Raw genomic sequence first — 24734 nt, forward strand, 5'->3', positions numbered from 1 at the left:
AGTTCCTTGAAAGCAGGGACTACTGGGTTTTGTGTTTTAGGTTTTATGGTCTTCCTTAATATCCCCAGTGAGTAGCACAGTGCCTGGCACACAGAAGATAATTAATAAATGCTGGTTAACTAAATGCTAGTTGACTGTCTTTCAGCTGAATGACAGGATAATGAAAAACATTCCCATGAAACAATCTTTCAATACCCCCAAATAAGGTACTAGCCTTAAAGTATGACGTAAACAGTAGAAAAAGGAAAATCACAAAAATTAAAACATCACACTGCTTTGTCATATTTTTATTTCACAGTTCATTGTCATAAATTTATGATTTAATAAATACTATACATTGCTTTATGAATTGATCACAGAAAAGAATCCCCAGATTCCAAGCAGGGACCTACAAGTTAAATATCTCTGAATAAACCAATAATTGAGGGATTTGTCATAATAAAGTATAAATTATCATCTTCTGTCACTACTGTCAAGTTGAGAACCAGGCACATTTTAGAAGACAGATTTTACCACCTCCTTGTGGTGGCTTTCGTTTATAGCATATTGTCAGTATATGATCACATAACAGAATTTTGTCCAAGAAAAGCAGTAAGAACAGATATGAGCTTGACAGAAGATCTAGTGTTTCTAGGCATGATTTTGTTTGGTTCATCTGACTTTATCTCCTTCCAGTCTCTCCTCAGTCTGGGCTGTGATTAAGAATCATGTGATGTAGTAATAGAAATATTTTAAGACGATCAACTGTGAATGACTTGGCTATTCTCAGTAATACAATGATGACCCTGAAGGATTTATGATGAAAAATGCTGTCCATCCCCCAGAAAAAGAACTAGTGGCATCTGAATATAGATTGAAGCATTGTTTAACTTTCTTTATTTTCCTTGGGTTTTTTGAGGGAAGAGGGGTCTGTTTTCTTTTATGGCATGACTAATTTTTTTGTATGACTTCACATGTATAACCTTTACCAAATTGCTTGCCTTCTCAATGGGAGGAAGGGAGCAGGAGCAGGGAGGGAGAGAATTTGGAACTCAAAATTTTAAAAATGAATGTTAAAATTGTTTTCACATGTAATTGGGGGAAAAAAATATTGAATAGATAATTTTTAAAAATCATATGATGATATGTATGTATATCTATATGTATAACCTGTATCAAATTGCCCTCGATTCCTTTCCTAGCTCTCTTGTGTTTTCCGTTTTTACCTCCACCTCATTTCTGGATCCATTATTGAATACCTTTCTTCTACTTCTCATACGTTTCACTTTGTCTCACTTTCTGTGTCTAGGGGTGAGTTTGCACCTTGTAGGTGCTTATTGAATTGAATTTAGTTGCATTGGGTTAATTAAATGACTGCTTTGTGCCAGGTACTGTGCCAAATGCTTCACAAATATTGTTTTATCCTCACAACAACCTTGGGAGATAGATGTTATTTTTATCTCCATTTTATAGATGAGGAAACTGTGACAAACAGAAAGAAGTTGAATGACTAGCTCAGGGTGATAGAGCTAGTTAGTGTGAGGCTAGATTTGAACTTAGATCTTGACTCCAAATCCAGGGCTTTATCTACTCTGTCACCTATCTGCCTCTAATACATGTTTCTTAAACGAAATTCAACAATTACTTTTTAATAATTTATCTAATTGTTTTCAATAGGAATTGTTTCTCTTTCTGATTTACGAATATTTGAATCGAGTATTTTGGATTGAATAATCAAGAAATTCTTAAGACTGACATTTGGTGAAACATTGGATTTGTTGTCAGCTGTATCAGTATGTATGTAAAGATAATGTGTCTCAAAAGGAAAAAAGATCATATAAATTATAAAGTATGATAATCAATTATTGATAATATTAATTGCTTCATAATGAAACTAGTGTTATTTTATAGTTGTCTCTTCAGGAGGTAATATCCATAAATTCTTCACATTTCATAGGGCTTGAGATTCCTGTAAATTAGAGAATTAGACGTAAATAACAATATGGAGCCTCATTTTGGTCACTTCTACATTTCTAATAAAGATAATTGAGGTTTCAGTACCTTCCCTTGCCACCCCCCACTCCCCCCTTTAATTCAAAGTATTACTCCTAGGAGATGAAGTGAAAAGTGTACGAGACAGGTGATACGTTTTAAGATACAAGTGTGAATCCCTTTTTGTGCTCTCTTGGCTTTTTGCAGATTCACTATGATATTGACTAAATCATGCAGACTTGCCAACACTTGAATTTTCCTGATTCCTCTACTAAGGTGGAAATAATACCTCCCCAATGAAGCTATTTCAACATTAGCACTTTGACTTTGAAATTCTTTGACCTTGCAGCCCCTAAAGACTTCACTTTACTTCAGCCACTTACCGGATAGGAATATCTTGGATTTCAAAACTTGGAACTGTTCTACCTCTAAAATCTCAGATTTGAACTTGGATCTTCCCTACTGTGGCCACAAGAGCCACACTTCCAATGATCTCCACAGTTACACTTACTGAACCTACTTCTAGCTGGAAGCTCATCAAACTTCTAGTCTGTTAACGGCTTTCAATTTTCTAAAAGAGATAACATAAGTAAAGCACTTTACGAAGTGCTGTATAAATGCTAGTTCTTATTACTATTATTGTTCCAGATTCGTTAGCCTATTTCTATAATTACTTTTCTCAACCTGATTTCAGCTATTTTAATGCTACCCTCTGAAGCAACCCAGAATTCTTTGCCCCCTTGACCTTTGACTATGTCTACCTGGTTAATCCCAGGTCAGTTCTAGTGTCTGCTTTCTCTGCTCTTACTGCTAGGCTACCGGTGTTTCTCAAGTAAAATGATTTTTAAAAATTTTAAAATTACTAAGCAACTATTCTAGATTGTCCAGAAGCAGCCTGGCAGAGTGGATAGAGAACTAGTGTTGAAGCCATGAAGATCGATTCGAGTTCTGTTTGATACATATTGACCATGTGACCCCTGACTTCTCACTGCTCTAGGGAACTCTTTAAGACTATAAGCTGCAGAGATTGTTGCCAATCTGAATTGGTAAAGGAGTTTCTTCACCTGGAAGTTCCCAATACCAATGGAATCACACAGGTCCACACCCTATCCCTGTTCCCCTTAAACAACCAAGAAAATATATTGATTGGTTTCAGTCCAATCCACCTGAGCCCTCACTACATTTTAGGGAATATTTTGTTCATCTCTTGTCAAGTACAGAATTTTCCTCAGTGTCTGTTCTAAACCTCTAACACCATTCTTAGCCTACCTAACTCTTGGTTAGAGAGACATTACCTCCTGTGTTACTAAAAATATTAAGACCATCTAGCTCAAAATTTCCAATCCTACTCTTTCTTTACATGCCGCCATATTTTTTTCACAGAACCAATAGTTATCTATATCTTTATCAGTCTTTCCCCCAACTCTTTCTTGGGGGCAAAAGGTGTTTCTTCTCTTTTCCAAAGCTAACCTTTCCATCTATGGCCTAGATTTCATCCTCTCCTTCTTATTCTGGGACCTAAACCCATGTGCTATACTTCTCCCTACCTCCCACCAATATCTTCAATCTCTCTCCACTGACTTTTTTTTTTTGCTCTACCCACAAACAAGCTTGATTATCTTCTTTCCTAAAAAATACAAAAAACAAAAACAAACAAACAAAAAAACCCTACTCCTGCAATTTCATTGAAACTACTCTCTTCAAGGTTACCTACGACCTAATAGAAAAATATAATGGTCTTTTCTCAGTCCTCATCCTTCTTGATCTCTCTCCAGTATTTGCTAGTGCTGACTCATCCTTCTTTCCTGAAATTCTCTTTTCCCTTGGCCTCTGTGGTGTTTCACTGCCTTACTTGTTCACCCCACCCCCCATCTCTCTGGTTCTTCTTTTTATCTCTATTTTTATTACTATTATTTCTTCTTCTGATTCCAGTCTCCTGGCTTCTAGTTCAGTGCTCTGACCACTGTAATTTATTTCCCATCTCTCTTTCTCTAGTACTGGCTATTATTACTTCCACTGATCTCCTGAAAGGTATTCACTTCCCTTACAAGCACAATTTCTGCTTATATAATGTGAGTGGGACAGGAAAAAGTTGCAGTTGTGCTATCTTGTTATATAGTAAAGGTATTTTCCTAATTAATGGATCCCACAGAATAACTTACTATGGAGTAATCTATCCTTGTTGCATCAAAAAGGACTTCCAGTTTGGTGGTGTTAAGGGAAGTTTTATTTGAAAATGGTTCCAAAACCTAGGGAAGAAGTTGACATAGGATAAGTATTTTTTAAATTGCTCTTACATTGGTAGGGTGTGCATACCAGCTGACCATCAATTACATACAAGATACAGCACTATTTTGAGAATAATTACAGCATCCCATATTCTGGACACCAGAGTCATACAATATCAAGTAATTACTGTGAATTTTTTTCTTTTATCATGATTGATATAAGAAGAAACAGATATGCCAGATTTTAAGTAAACCTGATACATCTTTAAGAACCCAGAGTTGCCTCCATAACATGATTGAGCATCAGACAAAGACTTGGAAGAGTACTGGAATATTATTATTGTCTGAAGGTATCATTCATGGTATTTGAAAAAGAGTTCTTGGTGGGGAGGGGGTCCTAATGGAAACTTTGAAGGGTAACAGTTCTTGCATTTTCAGGAAGTGTGTTGGTTGGTGAAGGGCAATTTACTCTTCATTGGACATTTGTTTTGCAATATACAAAGAACAAAGGTGCCTCTTTCCAAATTTTTTGATTATGAAATTTAAAATTATGCCACCAAATGGAATATTTTATATAGATTTCTATTGAGTTTATTTTTAGAACATAACATAATCAGGAAACAGAAAAGAGGTACCTCCCTTAATTTATCCCCCACCCCCTTAGCCTGCACAAGATGCCTGCAAAAAGCAAAATTCATGAGCAGGCTAAGTAGATCTCCATCAGTCCCAGTCTCCTTGTTCTTTATCTTTTCATTGGCTTATTCCCACAAATCCCACTGATGTTATTCTCTCCCCTAGTGTATCCAGTGCCTTTAAACTCTCTACCTCTCTTCCAACATCAAAACCTGCTTTCTGGGAAAACAAAACCAAATGTGGTTTTCAGGGAAAAATAACAACAAATAATGAAACTAATTCATACTAAGGTATAAATGAGTGATAGCTTAAATCATGACCTTTCAATGGGTGAACAAAACCCTGTCAAAGGACAAAAAGGTCTAAGAGAAAAGTATCAAATATTAGTCAGTAGATGAAAGCCAAAGGATTGTGGATGGTCTTAGAACCTTCCCAGTGTTCTAAAACCAAAATACACAGGCAAGCAAATACTGTGCCTTTATATAAGGCTGAACCCGTGACTGTACCTCTAAATGCCATTAGGAGAAGATGATTTTCATACTTACAGATGATGATAAATATCAGGATCACGCTGGAGTCGAGTTTGGAATCCTATATATAAGTCATCCCAGAGCAACCCATGCTTCACCACATATCTGATAACACCAACCCGGCTCCTTATCTGGAATGGACAATAGAACAATGTTATAGATGCTAACATCTGGGTACAGACCACCACAACTTCAATAACCTTGAAGCAATAGCCATTAGTGGCAGGGGAATGCACAGTGTAGTAAGATATGCACCTACATGTATGAGGCAATCTCCTCTTTCCCTTTTACTATCTCTTCAACAAAGTATGAAATTCCCTTTGGAAAGATGTGTTAGTCTAGTTCTAAACACTATTGTTGAGCAGCCTTTTGTTCTAGCATTGGTGGTAAAGTTCACAGATACAGACTTACTAAAGTAAGGAGGAGCATGAAGTTAATAGCATTTTTATGGTATACTTCACACACTTGAGCTGGATCTTGGGTTCAGCCTTCAGAGGGAGATGAGACATTCACTGAAATAGGGAGACAAGAAGAGAAGGGTAGATCTCTGCCTCCCTAAGGAGAATGAGATAGGATAATAACAAATAGAAAACAGAGTTTCACTCACCAAGAACCAAGATAGAAACAGGAGGAAGTACCCTGATATTCAGTCAAGACAGAGTGAGTTTCCTAGAGAGAAGTCTGGGAATCTACATATTTCCTCACCCTAGATGAGGTAAGAGTCAAGGTCTGAAGATAAGACAACCCAGACTTTTCCCTTCTCTGGTACTCTGGACTCACATGGACTATATGTGGTAGAGTGGTGGTGGAGAGGAGAGGACTATTTGAAGTCAGGAATTGTTTTGACCATTTTTGTGATTGGGTATGAATTTTTTGCATTTTCAATCAGGTTAAAAAAAAAACCTCTATTCATAAAGGGAAGAAAACAGAAAGACATGGAGAAATAGAGGTAGGAAAAAATAGAGAGAAAGGGATTAAGGGAGACAGAGGAGCAGAGTTGAGAAAGAGAAAGAAAGAAAGGAAGGAAGGAAGAAAGAAAGAAAGAAAGAAAGAAAGAAAGAAAGAAAGAAAGAAAGAAAGAAAGAAAGAAAGAAAGAAAGAAAGAAAGAAAGGAAGGAAGGAAGGAAGGAAGGAAGGAAGAAAGAAGGAAAGAAAAAGAGGAAAGAAACAACTGTTTCTGAGAGCCTGGCATGGGAAAGGCTCATTGGTGGTTTCTGGGATCACTGGTGGTCCTCTCTCTTGTAGGCAGAACCAAGAATTTGGAGACAACAATTGCTGACTTAAGCAGCGGTGGTGAACTGGACATGGGGGCAACCAAGGGGCCAAGCCAGGCAGTGAGGATCACATCCACGACCAGCATTGCTCAGAATCAATAAGCTCTTTCCTGAATTTCTTTAATTCATGGGGGTGTGGGGAGGAGAAGATAGGAAGGTGAAAGCCCTTCCTTCCCCCTTTCTTCTTTATGAGCTAAGGCATTTCTCTATCCAAATCAAAGATCTGGAAAGAGCAGTGCTGGGGGAAGAGTATGTATTTCTTTTGCTGTCTTCTATCTTAATTTCATGTTATTACAAGTTTTATGATAAATATATTAAAGGCATCTATGAGTACCAAGAGAAAAGACCTGAGATAGTGGAATTCATCTAAGAGGTAGGAGCATTAAATGAAATATAAATAGTAAATTTCATGTTTTCACATTTCATTTCATCCCTCTGTAGACTGAACTCTCCCACCCAAAAGCTAAATAAATCTGCCATTGAGCTAAGGTTGGAATCCTGTTGCTACAGTTGGGGTAGGGAGAGTAGCCCAGGGAATAGTAGGCTTGCCCTCTAATGGCCACTTGGGTTACTGCAGCCTGTTAAAAAAAAGCAAAAACCAATCAATCGAGGAGTATTTATTAAGAGCCTACTATGTGCTAGGCACTGAAGATAAAAATAAAATGAATGAAACAATCTTTACTCAAAAGGAGTTCCTTGCATGTACTTCCATGTACATATATAAAAAAAGATGTAGGTCAATGAGCTGGAGAGGGAAATGGCAAATCATGCCACTATCTTTGCCAAGTAAACCCCAAGTGGATCATGAAGAATCAGGCACAACTTAATTAGCAATAACAACTTTCTTTCCTAGAAAATGTGAGGCATGAAAAGCCTCTTCCTCCTTTGTAAATAGCTTTGGTTCTTTGATGCTACCATAAAATTTTACACATTTCTTAACACCCAATGGCAGCTTACTTAATGTTTTATAAGGAGAGTCTACTTTCATTGCAATAAATTTTCTAACAATCCCAGCTTAGGTAATTTTTTTTGGGGGGGGGGGAAGGGTTTGTTTTAACATGTGTTAAAAGCAGACAGGTCAGACTGCCACAGAATGTTTATATTTGCTTCCCCATTTTTATATCATTTCAACAGGATTTTTACTAATTGTGACCTTGGCCAAGGCCAAAGGAAGAACATTTTCAAGTATATTGAAATTTAGGATTATACAATTCTGCAGAAAGTAGGTCAAAAGCACTGGCAGGATTGACCATGGTTAACTCATTTTGGCTAAACTATAACAATTCCATGAAAGGAGTGAGGAATGTTTTATGAACTCCTCACTTCATGCCAAATGATGATAATGATGATGGCTCAAAAAGTGCCTACCCAGAGGCACAGATGTACAGTTCATGTTTGGGGAGTATTAAACTAGATATGGGTAAAGGTTAGGAGCAGATTAGGAAAAAAATCATGAGAAAATCGCACAGGGAGAATGATGATTAGCATTTTTGGAAAGTACATAGTAAATATGAGTGAGTTTTACAAATGTGAGTTTTTCATCAGTTTTACTGGTTAACAAGAATGTTTTCAGGTCAAATTCTATAATTGAGGCAATGTTTCTAATAGGATAAGTTCCTGGGGAGAATTAGACAGAGGGACAGTCTGAGAACTTTGGGAAAATATTGTATATCATTTCCACGTGAGTAAGATGGATTTGGAGGTGTCAGTCATTTTGCTTTTATGGTATGTCGAGGCTATTCAATGTTGCTTCCTATTTGTTCATAGATGAATAAAGGAGCAGAGGGGAGACTTTTCAACTGATTTTTGGTATTCAGGAAACTCCCTCTTAGAAAACTGGACTGTGGAATGGGAAAGCTATATTGCAAGTTTTATTTTCTTACTGGGTTCTCTTAGGCACTAGAGAATTCTAGATGGGCCTTGGCCATCACACTTCCCTGGAGCTGGCATTTGGGGATTGGAAATAATTCAATACAGAGTATAGCAGCCTTCCCCTAAAGACTGTCTTAAGAATGATCTCAGCACCATCCAATGATTTTTATAATAAAAAATTTTTAAATGATAATAGCATTTATCTAGCATTTTAAGGTTTGCAAATAGCTTAAAAATATCATCTCACCTTATTCTCATAATAACTCTGGGAGGTAGGTGCTGGTAATATTCCCATTTTACAGATGAGGAAACTGAGGCAAAAGATTTGTTCAAGGTCACACAACTTGTGTTTGTGGCTACATTTGAATCCAGGTCTTCCTGATTCCAGGTCCAGCAGCTCTATCAACTCTGCCACCTAGCTATCTTATTTATCTTGAATAATCATAAATAGCATCACCTTCTATTTGTACAGTATTTTGGAATTTACGAGGAACTTTCATCTACTCATCTGATCCTTAAAGCAATCCTGTGAAGCTGGCAGGATAGATATTAATATCCTCTATTTACAGATGCAGAACAGTCTTGGAGAAATTAGGTCATTTGTCCAAGGCCCCATAACCAAATGTGAACATTCACCAGGTTGTGCTCCCAAGGATAAGCTGAGTTGGAATTAAGCTAATTACTGCCCAAGGGTAGGGGGAAGAACTATTCAGGTGCAAGCTAATAACTTTGTGATAAATATAAATAAGAGATGGAACCAAGAGGCCTGAACGCTGAGAAATACTCAGGGAAGAAATAGGGGAGACCTTGTGATTCCAGTCAGGTTCACTAAATGAGAGAGAGCAGAATGTGAATAGGAGGTCGTGTTTTCTTATGTTAAATTAGAATCTGGCTTTGCCTTGGAGGAGAGCTGATCATCATACTTGGCAGATATCCCTGGCGTTAGTCAACAAGTATTTCTTAAGTGCCTACTCTGTGCCAAGCATTGTGCAAAATGCTGGGGATACAAAGAAAGGCAAAAACATGGTCCTGCCCTCAAGGAGCTCACTTTCTAATCTCCAAGGGGCTACATGTGGTAGAGACCAAGAAGCCATGACTGGAATGGGTAGCAGACTTAATAAGAGGTAGATTATTTAATAATAAGTAGTTCTATTCCCATGTTTTTCCCACCAAACCACAATCCCTTTCTTTTCTCAATGAGAGGAAGGGACAAAGGAAGCATTGACACTAAGAGAATCATTTCTAAAACCCTGGTTTGATGAGGAATTAATCAGTTTGTTCAGGTCTAGTCTAGAGGCAGTAAGCATAGTGGTTAGAGACAGCTTTGGTGTCAGGAAGACGTGAGCTCAAATCTTGCTGCTGACATATACTGATTGTGTGAACAGAAGCAAGTCAGTTAATCTCTGTGACCCTGGACAGCTCTCAGACCAAGAGTTGCAGCGCGAATAAATAGGAAGGAAAGCCAACACAAAAAATAGGCAAAATAAAAACAAAACCATTATTGGGGGAGCAGAGACAGACACTAACAACTGACTAGACTGAAACAGGTTTTGATCTAAAATGGGAGTGCCTAATGACCCCTTGGAATGCAGCAGTCTCTTGAGACCTTCAAAAATAATTTTAAAAAATGTAATAAATAAATAACATTTTAATTTCAAATACCATATATCTATCTATATCTATCTGTCTATCTATCTATCTATGTCTGTCTATCTATCTATCTATCTATCTATCTATCTATCTATCTATCTATCTATCTATCTATCTATCTATCTATCTATCTATTTGCTTTTACCTTTGAATCTAGCTCCTAAAATAGGATCTGAAACAGCAGACTTTTAAAAATGCTTATTGAATTCAGTTGTTGAATGGAAAATATGCAAACGGCCTTTTCAGTTGAGGTTTCCTCCTTCCCTCATATGTTGCAGCTTCCTGTTCCTCATGAAGTAAAATAAAGTATAAAGACAAAATATTAAAATATCACTAGCATCAGGTGAGGGTCGGAGGATCAGGATAAAAGTTTAAAAAAATGCAGTGGTCAATCTAGCTAGCTGGTGTCCTCAGGCAATTTGAGGAGTTGATGCTGGGTTTTTGTTTTATTTTTTTTTGTGGAGGTCCTGGTTGGTAGAATTCTACAGGAAGCTGAGCAAAGCCCTTGGTCACTGGTTTAATACCTCTATAGGAGACTCACAGGCAGAAAACCCAGAGCTCCAATCCCAAGGTCAGAAATTTTGGCAAGAAGCAACTCTAGCCAAGGATTTTTACCTGCTTAGGGAAAGAAAAGAAATGGCAACCAGTCAGAGCAGAAGTCCATCTATGAGCACCAGGCAGATCATAAGCAAATGGCACTGTAAACCCCACTTTGTGCCAGATTTAGGTCTCAGGCCTTGGGGTTGTGAAATTGACACCTGGGTAGGGGCAAAGCTAAACCACCATCAGTCTGAACAGATGTGGGACTGCTTGCTATCAAAAACAAACCACATACCTGCCACAATTGGTAAATGACTTCCTTCACTGTTTCTCCCCTAAACCTTAGGGCAAGACTGAAGGCTTCAAGGCTTCCTTTATCAATGTGCTTAATACAGCAATAGGTCTGTAGCAAAGATAATATTTTCATCAAAAATTCTCCCACTGGAGATAAATAATTTGGAATGAAATTGTATTTTTAAATCTGAAAGCACAGCCAAGTGGGCAGAGAACAGAACTGGAAGACAGAAAGCATGAGTATATGAGCCTGATGAGCAAGTCACTTAATTTTTCCATGCCCCTCGACAACTCCCTCAGCAGCTAGGTGGAACAGTGGATTGAGCACCAAGCCTGGAGTCAGGAAGACCTGAGTTCAAATCCAGCCTCAGACACTTGCTGGCTGTGTGACCCTAGACAAGTCACTTAACCCTGTTTGCCTCAGTTTCCTCCTCTGTAAAATGAGCTGGAGAAGGACATGGCAAACCATTCCAGTATCTCTATCAAGAAAACCCCAAATGGGGTCACAAAAAGTCAGAGTTGACTGAAACAACTGAACTAAAACAACACAACAACCCACTGAGACTGCAAGTTGTAGAGAAGGTATCTAACTGCATTGGTAAAGGGAATTTCTTGACCTAGGAGCTCCTTATACCACTAAAATCACAGGTCCAGTGCAGATATCTATCCCTTCAAGCTTTCTTTGAAGTAGGGCAGAATTCCAGAGATGGGGAGGGAGGGAGGGAAAACATATAAATGGGAAACTAACACTTTTTCTGAAAAAACTTTTAAGTATTCAGAGATTCATATCCTTTATTTTTCTCCAGGTTACTGTAAAGGAGTTATCCACTTTTGTTTTTATAAAGGGCACTTTATAAAAAGTTCTTTGGTTTCATAGGTATCTGTGGACCCAGAGTTCTGCAGATAACAACAGATCAATTCCATCCTCCAAAATAAAAGTAGTTCTTGCATCAATTAGTCCACTACAGACCTAATTCTGCCAGCTTTGGGAGTAATTGTATGTTTTTATGTAATTGTAGATTCTCTAATGTATACACCAAAGGAGAAGCAATATCTCTTTTTTGAAATGTTCTTTTTGTTCTACTAGGGTCTCATCAGTGACCCCCAATCTCTTTTCCACCCTTCTTCTTTATTTTGTCCTTGACAGTGTTTTGATTTGTGACTCTACTGCTCCATGATTAACCCACATTAGTTTTTTCACAGGCTTAAAAATATCACCCAATAATATGTTGTGAGAGAAATTAGAACATCATTGTCAATACTCAGCCAATAGCACACAGCTCTGAGTGTAGCCATGTCCCCTCTACAGTGGGATAGTGAGTACCTTCAGCAGAACTTTGAGCTTCATTGTTTACTTGTCCAAACACAAAGGTACCTCTTTAAGCAAATGATATTGTAGAATTTACTAAGTATATTAGAACCAAAACTGATTCATTCAGTCCAATGCCTTCATCTTACAATGAGCACAGAAAGATGAAGTGATTTGCTTATTATTAATGGCAGAGCCAGGACTACCATCCAGGTCTCCTAATTCCACTGTACCAAATTTGGCCATTGTGATTTTGTTTATATTTCAAAATAAGCAAACAGGTACATTGAGTCATAGGATCACAGATTTAGAGCTAGAGACTACGTTAGAGGTCATCAAGTCCAACCCTTTCATCAATTATTCAATTGTTTCAGTCAAGTCCAACTGTTCGTGATCCCATTTGGGGTTTTCTTGGCAAAGAGAACTGGAGTGGTTTGCCATTTCCTTCTCCAGCTCATTTTATATAAGAGGAAACTGAGGTGAACAGAGTTAAATGACTTGCCCAGAGTGACAGTAATTTTCTGAGGTCATATTTGAACCCAAGATAAGTCTTCCTGACTCCAGGTCTGATACTCTATCCTCTGCACCACCTACCTGCCTCTCATTTTACAGAGGAAACTGAGGCCTCTCAGCACTGCTGCTTTCTCTATTTTCCTATGTTCCTATTTGCTTTCTATGAAACTACAATCAGTTAAAACTGAGCTATTTTTGAGAACAAACAATCTCTGAATTGGGGACAATACGTTCCAGGAGACTGCATCAGAGTTGTTTCTCCTAAATGTGAGTTCTTGGAGGACAGGGACAGTTTCATTTTTGTTCTTGTATCCCCAAGCCTCAAGACAGCACCTGGCATATGAAGTTGTTTTTTTCAGTCACCTCTGGCTCTTTGTAACCCCATTTGGGGTTTTCTTGGTAAACATAGTAGAATAGTTTACCATTTCCTTATCCAGGTCATTTTAGAGATGAGCAGACTGAAGCAGTTAAGGGCCCAGAGTCACAGAAAGTCACAGAGCTAGTAAGTGTTGAAACCAAATTTGAACTCAGACCCTCCTGACTCCAGGCCCAGTGCTCTACCCAATGAGGCACCTAGCTGCCCCAGCACATAGTAGATGCTTAATCAATGCATGTTGATTGAAAGTGACCTCATATTTTGCCCCTAGGAACAAGGTGATAATTGAAGATTGCATTCCTGGTGAAGGCTCTTCTTCAGAAACTTTGTGATTATGTTGGTTCAGTTACAATCACCCTCTCTACCAACGCAGATCTCAACCCTTCCATAATTTAGCTTAAATCTCTATATTTCCCTTTGGGTGACCCTCAATTGGAAAGTAACATTAATATAACTTTTGGCTATACATTTTCACCAGAAGAATATTGTTAAAGAAAAAAGAGATGGGTTTTCATGGCAGGAAGAGAGCTGAAGGTCACTGAAAGTATTGCCTACTTCCTTTTCCTTTTCATTTCTGGACCCGATCCAGTGTCTGTCTTCAGTGTCTGTCTCAGATATGTATACTGAAGAACCAGCTCTATGGATGGCATGAGTTGGCTACAGTATGTTACCAACCATGAATTGTGACTCTCTTCTGACTTCTGGACTTGCACCTCACATTACCTATTTTTGGGTAGGCTATAGTATATTACCATAGTAATATGGTAACCATGACTTGCACCTTGCATCAATTACCTATCTATGAATGGCATGAGTAGACTACAATATATTATCAACCATGAGTTGTGACTCTCTTCTGATCTCTGGACTTGTATCTCACATTACCTATTTAACATTTTGAAGTCTCAGAGACATCTCAAACTCAAAATATCCCAAACTCAACTTATTATCTTTCCCTCAAAATCCTTCCCTACTTCCAACCTAGTTTTGAGGGTACCATCATCCTCCTAGGCACCCACCATCAAAATCTACATGTTAGCCTTGACTCCTCACTCAATTCCTCTATCCACCCCAATTCAATCTGTTGCCAAGGCTGTTCAATTTTACCTTTATAGCATTTCCTTCTCACCTCTGATACTGTCACCACTCTGATGCAGGATCTCATCACCTCATGCCTGGACTATTTGCAATAGCCTACTGGTCGGTCTCCCAGCCACATTTCTCCATACTACAATTCATTCTCCTCTGAGATATCAAAGTGATCTTCCTGAAACACAAGTCTGACCTTGTTACCACCCTACTCAATAAATTCCAATGGCTCCCTATCATTTCTAGGATCAAATATAAAATCCTCTGTTTGGCTTTAAAAACCCTTAATAACCTGCCCCTCCCCAGTATTCTTACACCTTATAGTCCCCCCTCCCTCTTATATTCACTGATTCAATGACATTGGCTGCCTTTCTGTTCTTTTACACAAGACTGAGCATTTTTATTAACTGTCCTCCATGCCTTATATATTTTCTTTCCTCACTTCTGGTTTAAATTCTTTCTTCTGTAAGAAGCCTTTCTTGATTCCCCCTTAACTCCAGTGACTTTTCTTTTTTAATTATTTCCTGTTTATCTTATATACAGCTTGTTCATACATAGTTTTTTTTGCATATTTTCTCTCCCACTAGTCTGTGATGTCCTTAAGAGACTTTTATTTTTTACTGTTTACAGGAACTCAGTCAGTTCCTGACACATAGCAGATGCTTAAAAAATGTTTACAGACTGAGTGAGAGAAACAGTGAAAAGGATTCTATCAGTGAGAATCTAGTCAGAAGAAAGTGGGCTGGTCAAGATCAAAGTTTGACATAGTTGACTGAGTCTATCCATGCCACTGGTATCCATGCAAAGTCATGAGAGCTAGAGGAAGGTCCCTAGTACATTGGGCAAGTTGCCTTTGAATGAATTTCAGGAAGACATGCACAAAAGACAGGATGAAAGGTCATGGACGGACTCCGCAATTTGCGTTGCTAGAGAGTACCAACATCAATGAAATCACAGTGCTTATGAAATATCAAAAGTGTGGGGGTGGGAATGGGGGCTACATTTTATGTAATCTAAGACAAATCTCCTTTTAAACCTAATTTTGCTTTTGTAAACCTGGATTCTTATGTATTAGAATTATTTAAAGTTCAATATACCTGAATAATAATAAGAAGGTTCTACTACGTATGAACATTCAGATTTTAAAAACTAATAAATGAGATGGTGATTATTAGTTATATAAAAGTGTTTACTACATGACTGCTTTAAGAAGCAAAGTGTTTTAAAATGTTTTAAATTTATTTGATGTGAAAAAATGTGATTTACCCAGATTTTAGGGACCTATCTGTTGCATCAGGTATATTCTTACCTTTATGTCAAGGGTTTTGCTTGTTGGGGAAAGGATTATAATAACCTTGAGAGGGCAAGCTTTGTATCTTATAGGATATTGTATCCCCCACAACATCTACTTAGCTCAGTGACTTAGATTTGCATATAGTAAAAGTTTTGTAAATCTGGATTGATTTCCCTGAGCCTAAATTTCCTCACCTGAGGGCTGTTGCATTGTATGGTCCTTGGGGTACCTCCAGCTCTAAAACTGTAAGCATCACAGATGGTAAACAATTCTTAAAGGATACCAGAAACTCAGTGAATCAGACAACAGTAGGACAGAGAGAAAAGAAATTAGGCATCAATGATTATATAGCTCGCCTGGCATCTTCTGCTAATTAAGGGGTATGGTTGTTTATATGTGAGGTGGGAAACTGGCATAATGGAGGATGCCTCCAGCACCACAGCCATACATAAAGGGGAGCAGCCAAGCAGTAATTCTTTGCTACTGGTTACAGAGGAAGCAAGCATCCTGGAGATTGTTGCTTACTTCTTCATATGGATGATCCCGGCTTGGTCTTTCTGCTGGAAAGGATAAGTCTAGAAAATCAACTAGATAGTTGTATCCAGTAGGCAAAGTGTTGAAATCCTCATCTGTCTCGATCATCTATGGAAAAGAGAGAACAATAAGAAGAAAAGTAAACCATTAACCATTAGGTTAGTAAGATCTTAGGAATCAAACTCCCAGAAGAACAGGTAGCATATGATGTTGGCAAAGTTGGATTGGAAATTGATAATAAGGTAGGTATTTTTAAAAAACCGCTTTTCACTAAAACAATAGCTGAAAAGGTTTATTTTTATGAATTAGGAATACGGCTTCTTCACCATGATGACAAACACACACACACGCATACACACACACACACACATCATGTTTAAAAAATTCCTTCAAATATCGTGAGACAGGACTGAGGTGGGAAATCAGAGGCTGATAGGTTTGAATGAATGACATTCAGATAGCAGTTGAAACTGACACAGAAGGGCAAGACCCTAATAGAAAAGAGGAGGAAACTAAGTGAGGATAAGGAAAGAGGAAGAGGGGTCAGTGAACAGATGCTGATGGAATGATTAAAGAAGGAATTGCAAGCCAGGTGTGATGGCCCATGCCTGAAATCCCTGCTACTAGGGTGACTGAGGATGGTGGATTGCTTGAACTTTGGACTTCTATGTTTCAGTGGGCTAAGCTAATTGGTTATCAACGTTAAGTCCAGCATCAATATGGTAAACCTCTGGGAGTGAGAGGGAAGAGGGTCACCATTGTGAGAGATGATCTCTGAGGATCTCTCAGGAGTGAAGCCTCCTCAAAGAGTTCATTGTTTCTTGTCCTGTTAAAACATTTGCAGTAGGTTGACATTGTAGAGAAATGTTTTTCAACATATTCTGTACTTTCCCAGACTTCCCTCTCTTGTTTTTAGGCACATAGCAGGGGAGGAATAACATCTCCACCCCGTCTTTTTTTTTTTTTTGTAAAACTGTTTACTCTTGCAAAAGCCCATGAAAACTGTCTGGGATAGATTGCTGCAAATAGATTGTACCCTCAAGGCTGGCACCAATGAGCCCTGAGGAAGGGGGCTAGAGAGGAAGGGATTGCGGTTAGGACCTATATAATCTGCTGAGCTGAATACACCTCCAATCTCTTCAGTTGGAGCCATCTTTTGGGTACTCTGAGGGAGCCTTTTCTGGAGGAAGTCAATAAATGAAGTATTCTTTCTGCTAATACTTCTGAGTCTCTGATTTATTGGTAAGGGTCTCTTTTCCCCACACACCAGGCTGCCTCTTGAAGTGTTGACTAGTCCAGGCCAGAAAAGGAACAGGTTGGAGCTCTTGTGCCAAGCAGTAGTGGGATTAAACCCATGGGAGGCTGCTGAACTTCTAGTCTGAGTGAGATGAGTCACCAAAAAACAAAACAAAACAAGAAAACACAGAAAGGAGAAGCAAGAGATACTAAATAGATACTAAAGCTGGTGAGGGCAGTTCATTAAGGGCACTGAAGAGAAGAGTGAAGTCAACAGGTACAAGAACAGCTTAGCAGCAAAAGGTCAAGAATTGGAAAGGGTTTGGGGTAATTTGTAGAGGTCATTTTCAGTAGAGCAGTGGTGCTTGGGAGGAATTCTGCAGTGAGGAAAATTGTCTTTTAAAATCATTCTCCTATTCCTTCCCCCCCCCCCCCTCTTTTTTTCAAACCACATTTGTTTCACAGATATAGGGGGCTCTAGAATTAGGGACTTCCTCTATTGGTGTCCATCAATACTTTTTGTCAACTTAGAATCTTAATAAAAGAGTTACCTGGGGACACTGAAAAGTTATTTACCCAGGTTCACACAAATAGTACATTCCAGAGGTAGGGCTTGAACCTTGATCTTCCTGGTTCCAAAGTCAGTTATCTCTCATTAAATTTAACAATATTATCCTTAGGCCAATCAAGAAAAACTGATTTATCCCATAGATTATAGTAAACTGATAAGCTGTGAATATTGGCTATATTAACCTGCAAATTTAATATCTATAAGACTCTTATCTATAAACTTGAGCTACTCCTAGTGATCCCTGCAAAAAATTCCTATGATATATCAACTCCTCTTCATGCTTTATTTTATTTCCAAATAAATACAGTGGTCTAGAGGAGAGCTAGTGTTCATCTGGCTTTATGGAGCTCTGCTCCAGTTCTCAAATTCTATGAGTCTGTAATTGGGACAAAGTGACAGGCATACGTGTCTCCACTCTGAGGCAGAGGAGAGTCCAAGAGGAAGAAAAGCTAATCTAAGGAAAGCCAGAGGAAAGGGTGTGGGGAGGAGGCTATTCTAGAAAAGAGACTTGTCTACGAGAAAGGACAGAGCTGGGCAAAGACTAGCTGAGCAAGGGAAAGAAGAAGTTGGGGCGGGAAGCAGGTGAGAGAAATCAAGGAAAAGCATGAGTGGCAAAATTATATCATGGGGAGGGAAGAGGTGTTTAACAATGAAACTTCCAACTGCTTATAATCACAGAATCTCAAAGCTGGAAGGGACCTTTGAGATCACCAAGTCCTAAACAGACGAGAGAAAGCTGTCATGGGGTGGGAGTAGATATTTAAAAGAGTTATTAGAGTCATATTGTGATGCCTTGAGACTTTCATGTGTAGGATTTTCCCTTTAGTTTTGCTCTATTTGGCATTATTTTCCTAAACTCATTGTATTTAAAAGTAAATTAACGATTTTTAAAGAATGTCCTGGGTGAGAGAGGTGGTGTTATCGGGGCAGACCTGTAATTCCTGTTACAAGGGAAGCTGGGGCTGGGAGATGCTTGATTTCTGGGTGTTCTGAGCTTCAGTAGATCTAAACTTGTGAGGTATGTGTACTATGCCTGGAACCAACGTAGCACACCACTGGTGTGTGTTTGTGGTAGTGGCAGTATCACCAGGCTGCCTAAGGAGAGTTAAACCAGCCCTGGTCAAATTCTTTGTAGCTGTGGGGCTGGGCCTGTGAATGGCTGCTGTGCTTCCAAGGCTGAGTATGATAGAGAGACCTAGTCTTTAAATTTAAAAAAAAAAAAGTCTTTATATATAAGAGATTGCAAAACCTTGACTTTCTTAAGTTTCTGTTTTCCAAAAGCTCCACTGGGTAAACCATTAGCCTACAAAAGATGTTTCATCACTTACTTGATGGCAATGACTAGAGCTGAAGCTGAAGGACTGGTCTACAAGAGCATAAAGCAGTCTACAGAGTAGTATTTTTAGGACACGTCATATAGCCCTATCGTCATATAGATATATACATGGATATCGATTTGGATGTATATAGGTATATTTCTATCTCCAAAGAGAGATGCACCCCTAAATGTTATGAAGTTTACAGGGTTCAAATTCAACCAACATCAAATGCCCTGATGGAGAGGCAAGGTTTAGCTGAGGATCAAAGTTTAGATATGAAGCAGTCCCTTCCCCATATAGCTTACTGTCCTTTAAGGATAATGACACCTGTAGAGAACTATAATATCCATTAACACCCAATGGGGGCAGGGCAGGGAATGAGTAGAAAGATACAAAACAAAGGGTATGTGAGCTCTTAGAGGAGAAAAATCTTTGCCAAGGGGAGAAAGATCAGATAGAGCTTCAAGGAGGAAGTGATATTTCAGTTGGACTTTAAGGGAGGAACAGAAATTCAGCAGTCATAGAGGAAGCTATCCTGAGCATAAGGAGCTGGGTAAGCAAAGGTAAAAATATAGGCTGTATACAAGAAATGTTTCATAAAAAAAAACAAATAAGCATGTTTTAAGCTAAAATAAACTATATAGAGAACAATAAAAGTTAATAGGAAACAGAACACAAATGTTAGCACTCCTTATTACCATACCCTGATCACAAGGTTGTAATTCTTAAATCCAGCCCAAGTGAAGTACTCTTTTATCCAGGACGAGTGAAGAAATATTTCATCTTCTATAGCATCATTCAGTGTTTGCAAGTATGGATCAAAGTCCCAAGAATCTTTATAAATCTTAGTCCCAGCTGGAGGGTTTATGATGCTCTTGCTGGGAGGGAGGTGAGGAGAGAGAGGAGAGGTAAGAGTGGTGGGGGTTTGGTAAGGGGAAGATAGGTGAGGGGGAAAGGTGAGGGGGACAAGAGAGGAGAGGAAGCAACAAAAAGGTAAATTTAATGATTGCATATCAGAATTTATTTGGCCCATTTCAGTGATGGCATAAATAACTATGCTACTAGATGGCTTGTATATAGTCTAGTCACTTCAGATTCAAGGAATAACTAATTCACACCTAGTTTCGATCCAGATTTCCACCCACATCACTCATCATCTCCAAAAGCCAAGTTTCCCTATGTTTAAACCATTACTTTACCCTTTCATTATTCCCCTACAAAAAATATTTCATCACTTCCTTGATGGCAATGGCCAAAGCTAATGGACTCTTTTTTGGGCATACCAAATATCTCTATCTCTTTCTCCATATGTATATGTACATGTATGTGTATGTGCATATATATGTGAATATTTCTATCTCCAAAAAGAGAAGTAGCTCCAAATGCTATGAAGTCCACAGTATTCAAGTTCAGCCAACATCAAGTGCCTACCGTGTCTGAGATACTAAGTGGATCACATCTCTCCAGAACAGGCCACTCTTCAGGGAGATTGTTGAGTCTTTTAATGAGAAAACATGCTTCAGGAAGCATATAGAGTCCACTGTACCAACTACTCACTACATACTGAGTCCCCTAGATTCTTTTATTGAGCCAGCAAAAGCCACCCAGGGTTTCTGAGCTAATACAGTTTGTTTATATTTAGGTATTTGGGCACCCTGGGCCTGGGCATAATAGGATAGGCTACCTGTGGGATCATGGGAAAGAACTCTCTGTTTGACAATATGTGGTGATTCTTCTAGAATCTGGATCCACTGGTAGATTTCAAGGGAGAAGGGCTGTGAATTTTTAATAAATACTTCATAACTATATTTTGATATAATTGGTTTCCTTTGTATTTTATTTTGTACATTTAAAAACATATTCTGAAAAGGTATCCATAGGTTTCACCAAAGGAGGCCATGATTCAAAGAAAGGTAACTTCTACCCTTGGAGCTCAGGCAAAATAAAAGCCTCTGATAGCTAGACCATCCCAGCTCCTTTCAGATCCCAAGTCAGCATTTGTCTGGGAACAGCACTGCACAGGTGGATCATCTTTTGGAAAGCATGGCCACCTCAGCCTACCTATCATGAATTATCCTAGGTGTGAATTGTCATGAACTAGTCTGTGCTCACTTGGTAATTTATCCACAACAAATCCTATTTTGAGTCATGGCTGAAGCTCTCCTGGTCCCTCCAGGATCAAAAAACTCACGATCACAAGCTAAGAAGTGTCAATGGTGAGATTTTCAAATATGGTTCCTCCTAAAATCTCCACCATGCAAACCACCTACTATGAGTTCAAAGGAAAGTTACATAGTTCAAGGGGGTGTCAAATACAGTACTAAGAAGACATAGGGTGAGCCACTTGAGACAGTGCCACATTTTCAAACCCATCAAAGCTTATTGCCCATACGTTTTTCACCTTCAAAACCAAACTACCAAACCACCTTACATTATGGATCCTAGGACTGGTGACCCTGTAGGTCTCTGAGAATTTTATGAGTGTTATGGAGTATTTCTACAACCCTGTTCCTCCCTGGTAATGGTTGAAGCAATAGACATTCACTATGATTTCAGACCATGGATTTAGGAAACTGAGCCCCAAATGGCCAAAGAAAGGAAGAATTATGAAATGATCATCTTGAAAATAACCTTCTCACTACTTTTCTGAGTGGTGCTAGGAATCCCTTGGCTACCATTATATAATTCAACTGCTGATGCAACACTTAGTAGGTCATATGCCACCCTTAGTTTGGCTGAAAGCTTTGTTAGAAATAGATATATACTGTGTTTATCCAACTGTGACTCCCAAGCCAGAACTCCCACCCCAGGACTAGAATTTTTAACATATTTTAGCATTGTCAGAAGCATAAATATTGCCCCTACCTGAATCCTACAACTATATGATTAGTCGAACTCCAGACATATAAATTCTAGCTGGCCAGATGTACATTTTAAGCTGGACTTTGGGAAATGGGTGCTTAGGGGTTCCTGAAGGAAGAAGAGTTAGTAGAAAAGGTTCATTGGGTTCTCTTTCCTCCTCTTCATCAGAGAGAGGGAACTTTTGGTGAAGAAAAGGAGTGAGAAGTGATAACCATATCACTACTCTCCCAGCCCTAAACAATCTTATTGTGTAGTCCCAATACCCAACTGCCCTTTGGACCAGCCTACAATGTACACGTATGCTGGAATTAGTCAAGATTTTCATCTCATGCTGCTATAACAAGTCATAGCTTTGAGTTCTAGAGAGGAATTCCAAGGGGAGAGATGGGGGGCTCACAATGACAGCAAGGGCAAGGCAATAGAAAAATGAAAGCGTATAACTGTCATGTCAACAGAATGCTACTTTAGGGAGAAAATGTGGATGTAACTAAATTATCTTTTCTCCAGTACATGCCACTTTCTTTCACAGTATGCTTTCTTTGTCTCCAAGCTGATCCCCTAGATGTATATTATAGCAATTAACTCCATTTACAACTTTACCTGTGCCCTTTCTCCTATTTAATTTCTTGGATTATGACTCTGAATCTATGCCTTCTTCCAAGATCACCTTTTCCCTGTATTGTTGCTAATTGCCCCTAATCACTGTCACCTGCTGCACTTCACCTTATAGACAGAGTCAATACCATTGATCCTACTGTTCAGAGGGAAGAAAGAAAGAAATTGTACTAAAAGGTAGTGTCTACCGTTAGCAATTTTACTGAGTCACCGAGAAGAGGAAGTAATTTATATAAGGAAAATAGTATATTGTGAGTATAGGGCACAAGGAACAAGAGCTATTAGCTCTAGCAATCTAATCTGACCCTTTTTGACCTTGATTCCCCAGCTGATTTCCATGACAAGAAGGATAATTTGGGGGATTGAAAGAAATTATTTTACTATAAGTTCTGCCTAGGATATTTGTAGTTTTTCTAGATAAAGTATTCAGGATGATTTATAGATTCTCAACCTAGGGATATAAGGGAAGTTAAAGAGTTTTTAGACCATAACCCAAATAAAAGTTTATACTGAAAGCAGGAGAAAAGTAGTTGAAAATATAGTCTTAAAAAGGTCTAAGTGCTTCTCTAGGTAGCTGCCTAGATGTGGTTGAATGCGATTTGCATTATAGAAGAGCTAAAAATAACTTTGGGAACTATCAAACTAAAGAACTGGCAGACTTCCCCTTACTGGAAGGCACTCATCAAAGAATCTCCATGAATGCCTGAATACCCCCAGAAAGTGGCTCAAATTGCATCACTAGAGGATATTGGTAGCTCTGGAGCATTGGAAGTATGAGTTGCCCTGATTATGACATATGCCCATATGATATGGTACCATATATTCCCTATGGCCTCCTTCCTTGGGTGTCCTTTGATCATGCCTATTCCCTATGTTTGCCCCTCTCTGCATGTTATCTGGTCACATATATTCCCTGAGATCATCTCCTTCCTCAGTGGTGATATGGTAATCTATGAGGGAGTGCATCCCTGTTTGTAAGGGGAAATCTTGTCATTTATTTTGCCATGCTGTTTGATTAAATGTCTTTAACTTTGAACTAATGAAGTATTGATTAGATACAAGATGAACACAAAGGCTGTGTCAATGCTGGTCAAATTATATGGTCATGGAAGAGTTTTAGGCTGGAAATATATTGGTGGAACCCATAAATGTTAGTTACAGAATCAAGGAATTACTAAATTATTTACTTCCTTGACTTCTCTTGCTATCTCTGTGCAGCTGAGTCTCAAATCTATAATAGCTCTCCATTTCTGATGTCCAGATCTATATTTCCCACTGGCCATAAGACATCTCTTCCTAGGTGTCCTACAATCATCTTAAACTCAGCAAATTCAAAACTGAACTAATTATTGTATCCCTAAGCCTGTTATTATTTCCTTCCTCATTATCTGACACTTTATGCTTTTGCTAAATACCATTTTTAAATTTATCACCTATTATTCCCCTTTAGGCCCAGACTACTGATACCATGATCATGTCTCTTCACATGGTTTTAACCCATATAAAAGGAATCCTCACTATAGCATCCCTGACAGATGATGGTCTAGCCTCGAGGCCACATGTGGCCCTCTAGTTCCTCAAGTGTGGCCCTGGCCATGGGTTCCCCTTCCCTGGCTCTACCCTCAGCTTGTAGACATCCAAGAAGGGAATCTACCACCTTTCAAAGCAAAGCATTTCACTTTTAGATGGCTCTAATCATTAGGAACAGGGCAGCTGAGTGGCAGAGTGGATAGAGTGCTGGGCCTGGTATCAGGAAGATCTGAGTTAAAATATGGCCTTAGACACTTCCTAATTGTGTGACTCACTTAATCTTGTTTGCCCTCAGTTTCCTCCTCTGTAAAATGAGTGAGAGAAGAAAATGGCAAACCACTCCCTTATCTTTGCCAAAACTGCAAATGCAGTCATGAAAAGTCAGATACAACTGAAATAACTGAACAACAGTTATTAAGAAGTTTTTCCTAAATAGGCTAGTTTGCAACTTCTGCATATTGCTCCTGGTTTGGCCAAACAGAGCAAGTCTAATC

The 24734-nt window shown here is 38.7% G+C and overlaps 1 protein-coding gene across 3 annotated transcripts in view; it reads right to left on the minus strand.

Annotated features, from left to right (window-relative positions):
- Positions 1-272: 272 nt before the first annotated feature.
- The window catches only part of LOC140500919 (cytidine monophosphate-N-acetylneuraminic acid hydroxylase), a 114384-nt gene continuing 89922 nt past the window's right edge, over positions 273-24734 (minus strand). For all 3 annotated transcript variants that reach the window (XM_072603991.1, XM_072603989.1, XM_072603990.1), the window contains 5 exons: positions 19937-20111; positions 16099-16215; positions 5378-5493; positions 4134-4220; positions 273-1948 (listed from right to left, as the gene is read on the minus strand). In XM_072603991.1, the coding sequence (XP_072460092.1) occupies positions 4145-4220; positions 5378-5493; positions 16099-16215; positions 19937-20111 (484 nt within the window). In that variant the 3' untranslated portion in view covers positions 273-1948; positions 4134-4144. The remainder of the gene's footprint in view (positions 1949-4133; positions 4221-5377; positions 5494-16098; positions 16216-19936; positions 20112-24734) is intronic.

The sequence above is a fragment of the Notamacropus eugenii genome, chromosome 4 (assembly GCF_028372415.1).
Source record: "Notamacropus eugenii isolate mMacEug1 chromosome 4, mMacEug1.pri_v2, whole genome shotgun sequence".
In the NCBI taxonomy this organism is placed as follows: Eukaryota; Metazoa; Chordata; class Mammalia; order Diprotodontia; family Macropodidae; genus Notamacropus; species Notamacropus eugenii.